The sequence below is a fragment of the Dipteris shenzhenensis genome, chromosome 10, assembly GCF_047967505.1.
Source record: "Dipteris shenzhenensis isolate YYH24624 ecotype China chromosome 10, Dip_SZ_1.0, whole genome shotgun sequence".
Taxonomy (NCBI): domain Eukaryota; kingdom Viridiplantae; phylum Streptophyta; class Polypodiopsida; order Gleicheniales; family Dipteridaceae; genus Dipteris; species Dipteris shenzhenensis.
Genome location: NC_141605.1, coordinates 3,582,157 through 3,592,098, shown reverse-complemented (window position 1 = coordinate 3,592,098; position 9,942 = coordinate 3,582,157). Strand labels below are relative to the sequence as shown.

General features: G+C 44.1%; 1 protein-coding gene across 2 annotated transcripts; it reads right to left on the bottom strand.

Annotated features, from left to right (window-relative positions):
* Positions 1–4,638: 4,638 nt before the first annotated feature.
* LOC147897274 (uncharacterized) lies at positions 4,639–9,536 on the bottom strand. 2 transcript variants are annotated; one of them, XM_087380286.1, is made up of 3 exons: positions 7,347–9,536; positions 5,464–6,644; positions 4,639–5,357 (listed from the first exon to the last, which is right to left on the bottom strand). In XM_087380286.1, the coding sequence occupies exons 1-3, from the start codon at positions 8,676–8,678 to the stop codon at positions 5,330–5,332; spliced, it is 2,541 nt and encodes an 846-aa protein (XP_087236412.1). In that variant the 5' UTR covers positions 8,679–9,536; the 3' UTR covers positions 4,639–5,329. The 2 variants fall into 2 exon arrangements, with proteins under 2 accessions (XP_087236412.1, XP_087236413.1); XM_087380287.1 differs by having other exon boundaries at positions 5,512–6,644.
* Between the last annotated feature and the right edge of the window lie 406 nt (positions 9,537–9,942).

Genomic DNA, 9,942 nt, shown 5'->3' with positions numbered 1-9,942 from the left:
AAGGTCCTATGTGACCTACACTATCTATTCTACCTAGTGAATGAAACAAACAACAAAAGAGAACAAGATTTCAACACAAATGAAGACGTTCAAAATTTTGATTGCTCTTCCCTCTACAAACCACTTCAAAATTTTCTCAGATTCATCATTTTCTCTTGTTTTTCTCATGATTTGACAATGTCAAGGCCTTAACAATCACAACACCTATCTGCTGCTTTAAATTCATACTCATTCTACCTCAAAAACACACCAAATCACTCAAAAATGCTTGACAACACTTCCTGCACTCTCCTTTCACGCACATCTTTTCTCTATTCCATACCAACAACATTTCATTACTCTACTAAGCATTGGGCAATGGAAAGACAATGTGAGAGACAATGCAAACAAAAGCATACATGGCACCTTCCGTAGTAATGACACAAACAATGTGGTCTTTTTTTCTTTTCAAACACATTATTGGCACTGTTGCTAGCGACGGTGCCATGTACGCTTTTGTTTGCATTGTCTCCTGTGTTATCTTTCCATTGCCCAATGCCTAGTAGAGTACCAAAAGCTATTGGTTTTGGTATAGAGGAACAACTTCTCTCGTCCTCTTCTTCTCTTCTCCTCCCTCCTTCCATGCTCCTACTCCTAGCTAGGCTGAACTCCATGGTCCAATGTAAGGGGTTAGATTAAAACTTGGAATCACCATCCAGTTGATCCTATTCAAGAATAACTTTAGGAGCTCCCCCTCTAGTTTTTTCTGACCTTCAGATAAAGTTCTGCCATCCAGACTAGTTTTTTCACAGATAAAGAATCAAGCATAGCTTTTCAAGATTTGCTCAAATGACATCGAAGTGAAAAGCAATTTTGTCCCTTAGAAGATAAGCTATTTATATTTTTGGGTTAAAATCATATTTGTTTTGTTTGTGTGATATCAACACCGCAAGTAAGGGGGTCCTAGCAGTCTATCATTTTTTGTGACAGAATAGCAAAAAAGCAGCATTTCTATGCTCTACAATAGTAGCGTCATCTCTACCCAATACTCTAACAACGTTTTCTCCTTCTTGAGAAGGAGAATAGTGAGCTGAAAGATATGTTTCAAAAGCTAGAAGAGAGAGTGAAAACTGTTCACACTCAAGAATCCAAAACCCAATGTAGTTTAAAATAAAGGAGAAGTCACTATCTACCAATCCCAATTGGACCACATGTGGATTAAAAATCTCGATGGGGGGGAAGGCGTCACTCAACATATGTGACTATCACGTGAGTTCAATAGAAAGATATACTTGATATCATTTTTAGTTCAATGTGCCTAAGTCGGAATGCAAGATTTTTGCATATATTATCAATTTAGACTGTCGATATAGCTTTGTTTGGAAGCTTTCAAAGTCTCATTCAGATCAAGTTGAAAAAAAAAGCAAAATATTCTTTGGGCTAAGAAAAATGGTGGGCAAATATTGCATTATGTTCCATGGAGTGCGTTGAAGGCCCCCTAAATCTCTTGGAGGTTTTAGGTTGAGGAATTTAGCCTTACTATATAGGTGGTTTCCTAGAGCCTTGGACTATGCAACTCCCTTGGACTGATATTACTAAATGGTTCATTAAAAGAAGTTAGGACATGCCAGTAGGATCATGGAGGAACTTGGATTGGCACACTAGTTGCTCTCAAAGTTCCCCCTGGAAGTGGTGGCGTCAGACATAATTGCAAGATTGGTTTCGACTTGAAAATTTTTGGGTCTATTGCTATATTGGAAGGGGAGATCAAGATTAAGAGGGGACTCCAATTTTTTTGAAATTATTCTTGGATGCTCCTTTAGCATTGATTGATATTAGACACACCAAGAATATGCAAAAGAAAGGTTGTGCATCTATCAACTTCAAAATGCACACAACGTTGGTTGATTGGAGGTCATGGGAAGATGTCATATCAATTTTTAATCCAAAGTCTAGAGAGATGGTCGAGTTATGAATGGTTGACCAACTAATGCAATAGTGTCTCCTTGGTGGAGGGCTTTGGTGGAGGACTAAACCATGGACAATTGGACGCAAAATAGATTTCAGCTGGAGAAGTAACAAGATGTCTCTTGGATCCCTGAGCTTAATGTTCAAAGGGGGCATATCAAAGGTTCTGCATGGCGAACTAGTTTAATTGAGAAAAGGGTTATCCCTTAATCATAGGCAAGTTTTGACTTGGAAAATAACTCATCAATGGCTTCTTGCTCTTGGCAAATGTAGTATTAATCCTTTCTGTGATGTGCCAGATTTTTCGTAGGCTCTGGAGGAAAGTTGAACAAGCAATGATACATATGAACTTATTGTCGGGGTTTACAATTAATGAAGCTCATTGGGGTCATTTGACATGTATCTCCTCTGCTGCGAGAGCAATGTGGCCTTGTCTCAGAGCTGCCATTTGCCTTGCTATTTGGCCTTGGCCATGTCCGAAAATCCAGGATTGCTATGGCTTTGATGAAGGCTTTATTCGAGTTCTTTTGAATTCTAATATGGCCTTGGTAGGGGATGGTTTGCAGGATATTTCTAACACCTTATGAGAGTTTGTTATCTTTCAAAACTATCTTTTAAGGGTTGGATCAGGTACGAATTTGGAGCTTCGGGTGGAGGTTCGAGTTGTTTTGGGGAGCTTCGGAGGTTCTAGAGCTTACGAATGGTTTAATCATGATCCTGAGCCAAGGTCATCCTCAAATCCCAAGCCAAGGCACACGATGACACGTGGTGGCCAGAGCACGCAACACATGCCTCTAACACAGAGTATCACTACAACCGCATGCAACTTTCTGATGTGGCAAGGGGCATACATGATAGTCGACCACATGGCGACAGCCACAAACAGAGTGGCGGGACTACGAGTGGATTAGGGTAGAGTGGCAGACAATCAATGGGCATGAGACTTCATGGGTAGACATGATGACATGGCAGAGTACCTTGATGATGTGGCATGCGTGTGAGAGTAAATGTGATGCATGGGCTGTGAGAAGCACAGACACTGTCCATGACACAAGGTACAAGTATAAAGCACACCCATAGAAGACATGACACATGGCAACGTGATAAGTACTAACGCAACGGATCTTGCGTGGCGACATGCGTGAGCGTAGGGCGTAGGACATGTGAGTTGACACACATGACGGGAGGCCAAAGTAGACTCAATACTGCCGACTACAACCACATGGCAGAGGCAAATGGCCGAAGCAGACACCAGAGGGCAGATTGTGCAACAGAGCAGAGCACGACTAAAATGACGTGGAGCCCAATGCTGAGGTAGCGAAGGAGGGCAGACTGCACGCAAAGGCAAGCAATCGCTACTACAAATAGCACGATAGTGGTGACATGGTGCAATTTGGGGATTGATTGTGGCACATAGAGAGGCGGCCCATGACTGGCGACGCGTGGTATCTACATAAATAAATAAATTATATATATATATATATATATATATATATATATATATATATATATATATATATATATATATATATATATTATATATTGATTGGGTCCGCCACTGACGAATGACGTGATGTGGTAAATCACTGACATCGTGGCACGAAAGATTAATGATGAGTCATGACATCGCACAACCGACGGTTCCAGATGATGGGACGGGAGGACATGGCACATTAACAATAGAGAGAGAATATATATATATATATATATAGAGAGAGAGAGAGAGAGAGAGAGAGAGAGAGAGAATTTTAAAATAAATGTATGGACATAGAATAATATATAAATATCTATAAGTAATGTATATAGTTACATTTATTATAAATACTTATTTATATTTATATATTATTACATACACAAATATAATTATATATATATGTTTTTATGTATATATATATAGAGAGAGAGAGAGACGACGATGTGGCATGAAAGATCACCGATGACACGATGCGACGAACAATTCTAGATGATGTGGGGGTGAGACATGGCACGTTATCAATAGAGAGAGAATAGATATATATATATATATAGGATACATAGAACTCTATAAATATCCATAAATAAAATCTTCAGTTGCATTTATTATAAATACTTATTTATAATTATATATTATTACATAAACTTATATATATATAAAGGAGTATATATTTATTTATTTTTCATTTGATGTTTAACTCTCTCTCTCTCTCTCTCTCTCTATCTATATATATATATATATAGATACATTTATATTTATATTTATGTATATATGTGTTTATGTAATAATATATATAAGATACATAAGTATGTATTTAAGTATGTATAAATACATACTTATGTATCTTATATATATTATTACATATAAACACATATACATAAATATAAATATAAATGTATCTATATCTATATATATATATATATAGTGAGAGAGAGAGAGAGAGAGAAACATCAAATGAAAAATAAATAAATATATACACCTTTATATATATTTAAGATATATAGAATTCTATATAAATATCAATAAATATTATATATAGTTACATTTATTATAAATACTTATTTATATTTATAATTATATAAACACATAAATATATAAAAATATGTATATAAACACACACACACACTTTATAGTTAATATTATATATATTAATATAAATATTTATCTATCTTTATATATGATTATATAATAGTATAAATAAATAAATATGTCTCGATGTGAGCTTAACCAATTGGTGCAAGACTTGAGAGGTCCCAAAGTGACTATCAGCACAACAAATCACGAAGGAGGTATTCAAAAAGAGGCCTATCAATCACAAGGACTTGGGGGCGCATGAAGTTTATACTAGATGGCAGAGTGTGCTACAAGGAAGGAAATGATAATCATCCCTTCTTCAAGGAAACATACAATCATCAGCTCAAGGAAACGAAAGGGAGCCTAGCGGATCTCTAATTCGTCGTAGACGAGTCATGCTACTCGTAGCAATAACGACCATCTTCTGCTCGCACTGGTCAACCTTCTCCGCATCAGAGCTGTTTCAAATTACCTGTATCCAATAAATTAGCTTCACATATATGGAGCCAAGAAGTACTATATCTTGCCCTGCATTACTGGTTACGTAATCAGTCGATAAACGTGGTTTTACAAGATCTCACTATTGGCCAAAGATCTCCTCATTTGCGAAAGGATTTCATACAAGTAAACTTACGATTCAGGCTCCTTGCTCTCACTTGTCTAATACGACCCAAGGTAACTCTTCGATGCGGAGTGTTACCAACCGGGACCTGGCTGTGCTAGCAAGCCCTTTATTGTATATAGCTCCTAAGAAGGCATGAACTCGGTTGGAATGGTGTGAAGGGTGGCTAGCTGATTGCAAATAGTGCAGGCCGAGCCCAGGTTTGCTACCTTCTAGGTTTGACCGATGATGGCAAAGGTCCTGCAACGACAAGAGTTATATTGAGAATAGACGTTTCAGAAAATCAGGATACCATTCAGCCTTTGATAATCAGAGAAGAGAACTCAGGAACTCTGGAATACAAAACCTTAAGTGGCCCGGTTGCATATGGCTGCCCTTTACTATATCCTCCCACCTTATCCCTGCGGTATGTGTTGAGGAGGACTCCAGGTGCTTCTTTCCAGCGCCTGCCTTGGCCGTTTGCAGGGCAGCTAATGGAGACGGTCTGTATGCAGTTGATGACAAGGCCTTTAGGAGCCAAGAACCTGGAACAGAGGGTGGCGGTGGAGGGCAGGGCACATTAACTCCTGAAGAACATCTGGCAGAGTATAGTTGTTGTACTTTACGAGATCTCAACGGTCGATCAGGATAGTAACCGGAAATCCCCAGAGGCCAACCCATTTCCTTTGGAAGAATTTCCTCCCGGCCATCATTGTGAAGCTTCTCAGTCAATCTACTCCTTTGGCACTTTGCAGGGAAGATGGGAGGCGCAGACTGCGTGCTCGAGGAACTCTTGCAACCGTTGGTTTCTACAGACGAATATCTCAACAGTCTAGAGAAGCTGCCTTTTTGGAATTCTACATCGAACTGCTGATGCACCTCGACTTTTGACGAAGAGTCTGCCGATACACTGTGTTCACCAGACACATAGGGGATAGAGCCATTCCTTTCTGGCTTTCCTGCCTGCTGACCTCGAATGTCCACCCACAAGGCCTTGCCAACTCTCTGGCTAAGATTGGACGGCTTCCTCGGTTTAGGGGAGCGTCCATCATCCCTGTTATTCTCAGACTCTGATCTAACCGCTTTATTATCATCACTCAGAGAAGGACGGGGTGTTTCAAAATGGGTGGACGTTGCATCTGCGAAGATTTCTAGTCCCTCACTTGACCAGTCCTTAGCAGACCCCCAGCTTTTTCTGCCGTCGTTGCTCGGAGACATGGATGCTCCGGTTCTGTAACCACGGCCAGGTGTAGATGCCCGGGAGCCAAATCTGCTGGAAGCATCGTAAAACTGAGTTTCATCACCCTCAATTCCGGCCTGGTCATGGCAAGGGCTTACTCGTAAACTCTTACTAGCTTGGAGAGGGCTGCTCCTCAAACGAGTACTGTTACGGTATCCATTGGGATAGATTGCTCCATATATGGGCGAGTTAGCTCTAAAATGGTTCTTTCTTGGGCAAGCTGAATAAACGTTGGAAGGAGAAGGGCGTTCAATCCTCTGCTTGCCTCTGTCTTGCAAGGTCGCCTTAATCTCCCTAACAACAGCTTCCTGGGGCACAGCCAATCCAAACTGAGTTAAAGCATTAACGAGAAAATAAGAAAAGCTCTAATCATAGACGCTTGAATACCACCATGCTTTCACGGAGGCAAGGTTTGCAAGTTGAAAATAGATACTCGTTAATTGAACTTTTTCTCTCATGGCCCCCCTATTATTCGTTAACGTCTGTGTGAAAACACCATGAAGGCACTGAAATGCTCCAACGCCCCAAGTAGATACAGGATGACTAAAGTCGAGGCAAACAACTCTTCACAAGATGGAGAGACACGGCTTCTCCAGAATTAAAGAAGATACGATGGGAATAGATCCATGATCCATCCTTCTCCTACTCATGATATACCATATTACCATGGTTATAGGGTGTGAAAACTAATCAAGCGACTGCCAAAAATGTCCATTTCAGAGGCTACGCGATATATTTCAGAAGATTACACGGACTGCAAAACCCATAACGAGAAAGTAAAGTTGGTACATGAGAGAAATACAAGATCCTTCGAGCCTGACCTAAAGAATACTATCATCTTTCAGAATAGCTATTAATCAGACGACAATGCCGTGAATAATGGGATCATCTACATTCTGAGATGAGTTTCACAGGATAAGCAAATATCACGAAATCAAAACAAAGGGAGAGGAGAGGAGTCTAGGTAATGCAAGCTCGTGGGACGACGCGTTGTGAAGAAACCAGCTCACCTCTTCATCAGTGACAGTGGAAACATCGTCACGGACAATATCGACGCTGCGGGATGGTGTCACCTTGCTCTTGATTTTAGACATAGCACGTGCGGATGCGGCTGCTTTCCGAATGGCGTTCACGATAGCCGTTTTGAGAGTCCTGCACGACTTGAAGAAGCCACTGTTCCGAGCTTTTTCTTGTTCTAGCTGCTCTGAAGGAGTAGCTGGGTGAGCTGTGAACCCCTTTACTCTCGGAGGGGTCGTCTGTGCGGCAGTCAGAAGCAGCTGCGCCCGAGAGCTTACGCCCTCACTGGGTATAACGGCAGCCGCCTTTATAGATGTTGCTTGCGACAACGAGCTCCGCCTCCTCGCGGTAGCAAGTTCGTGTCCAGTAGAACTCGCCTGCGGGGCATCAGCAGCCATAGCCTTGGCGGCGGGAAGGAACCTGTCCATGATGAAGTCCCTAGCCTCGCTGCCTGCACATTGGCCTGGCTTCGCTTCATCCTGTTCGGCATCTTCGTGTTCAAAGGCGCTCACTCGGCTGAGGGTGGTGGTGCCGACCTCTGCCGTGTCCTGGTTATCCTCATTTTTTCCTTCTTCACCCAGGTGGTCATCTACTCCAGGGCACTCACGCAGCTGTCGGTGCTTTCCCTCGCTCAAACCTCCTCGAGATTGGACCTGGTCTTCTCCATGACCGGGGGCATCGTCTGCGCCAGCAACTTCAAGGAAGCTCTCGCGCTGGCCCCGCACCTGGAGATGGTCTTCTCCATGGTTGTGAGCTTGACGTGGAGGCTGTGCTGGGCGAGGAGAAAGCGCTTCATGCCGCAGCTGTTGTTGGTAACGAGCGGTGGAGAGGGAGGTCGCATGAAGTGGCAGTATGGACGGAGGGGTCGGGGAGGATAAAGGGGCGGAGGAGAAGGAAGACGCGGCGGAAGAGGACGGGGAGGCCGATAGGGAGGAGGAGGAGGAATAGACGGTGGCGTAGAGGGCTGGTGCACGGACAAGATTGGTTGGCGGAGGGGGCGGGGGTGCAGAGGGTAGCGGAGTTGAGGGCGGCGAGGGGGCAGCGGTGATGGGCGGTGATAGGCGCAGCTTGGGGCGGCCGGGGCTGTGCTCCCAACAAAAGGGTACAGCACCTGCCACACGCAGCTTCTCTGCGCTGAGCTCGCCGCTCAGCTTCCAGAGACTGCCGCCCTCCGTCGCGCGGCGTGCCGACAGCAGTGGTGCGTTATAGTCGAGCCGCCGCTGCTCCGCCGGCGCCGGCCGCCTATCTCGAAGCCGCTCCGCCGGAAGCGCCACCGCCTCCTCCTCCGCCATTGGATCTCCGTCTGCGCCGCTCTCTAAAAACATGTGCCGCCCAGTCTACTCTTACGCGACAAGACAAGTCGCGAATGCTCAAGGTGGCCTCACAGAAGAAACTCGGCACCTTGCTCGAAATCAGCCACTGTTTTTTGTGAGTTCATCAGCATCATTATACTTCCTTCGCCGGCCTGCGTCTTCCTCTACCATCGCAGGTGACAGCCAGGCAGAGTACAAAATTCCTAACCAGACTTTGAGATGTGAGAGAAATGGTGCTTCCAAAAAGCAGCACCCGAGTTGGAGGAGAGAGCACGCAGCCATCGCCGCAAAAAAGCAAAACGCACCCACAATAGCACTGTACCTGGTCCACAGAATTCTATTCGGTATTGTTCCATGCACGCTCCCTTCCTTTACTACGCCTGGCGCTCTCAACGCTTCCGGCTGCCTCCCGCAAACCTCTGTTGAAAAATCCGTTTTCTCCACAACAAACAGTCCCCCTTTTCTCCACAACAAACAGTCCGACTCCTTTCCACGATCACTTAATCCCTTTTGACAGGACGGAGCAATCTGGGTTTCTTGCTTCATAAACTGTCCATGATCCAAAGCTCTACGTCAATTGTCAAGGTTTTAGTCTCCCTTCACAAAAGTATCAGCACAGACCTTTCGAAATTCGAATGATTGAGAGACACGAAAGAGCAAGTGTCTCACTGAGGTCAGCTCTCCCATGAAGTGATATCATCTCATGCTTTGCTTGCTCTTGCTCCCCTTTGATCTCGCCTCGCCCGGTGGCAGAAGCCGCAGAACGCCATTCTCGTTTAATGAAAACGGGCAAGCTTCCTGTTTCGATTTCCTCTTGCCCGATTCCCACTCGATCTCTCTTGGAGACTTGGAATGACGTCTTCTGTTCCTTTTGCAGCCGTAAACGGCTACCTCAGGAGTGAGGACTCAAAAGGTCAGTTTCTGAAACTCTATGCAGGCTATACCCAGCCCCCACTTGCCCAATTTTCAAGCTAGCTCAATGATTCCGATGCGGGGGCAGGCTCTAGCTAGTCTAGCTGGCTTCGTAACGGGAACGCAGTGCGCACAGTGGATTCGTATCAAACGACAGACGCTTCCAACATTTTAAGTAAAAAAGAGATTCATGTGATGGAGCAGATACCGAGGGAAAAGCACGTAGACGGGGAAGGAACTTGGAAGTTTGGAAGTCCGAACAAGCAGAAGCAGTGAGCACTGAGCAGGACTCATCAGTGATCTGGAGGGCACCAACCCCCGAGGGCGGCCCGATGAACGAGGCGTGTTGCAGGACTCCGACAGG

Bases quoted from the DNA above. Each gene is read 5' to 3' on its own strand.
- LOC147897274 (XM_087380286.1), bottom strand. From the start codon at position 8,678: ATGTTTTTAGAGAGCGGCGCAGACGGAGATCCAATGGCGGAGGAGGAG. The intron at 6,645-7,346 runs GTGAGCTGGTTT...GCTGTGCCCCAG, and splicing joins CCACTGTCACTGATGAAGAG to GAAGCTGTTGTTAGGGAGAT. The intron at 5,358-5,463 runs GTTTTGTATTCC...TTGTCGTTGCAG, and splicing joins ATGCAACCGGGCCACTTAAG to GACCTTTGCCATCATCGGTC.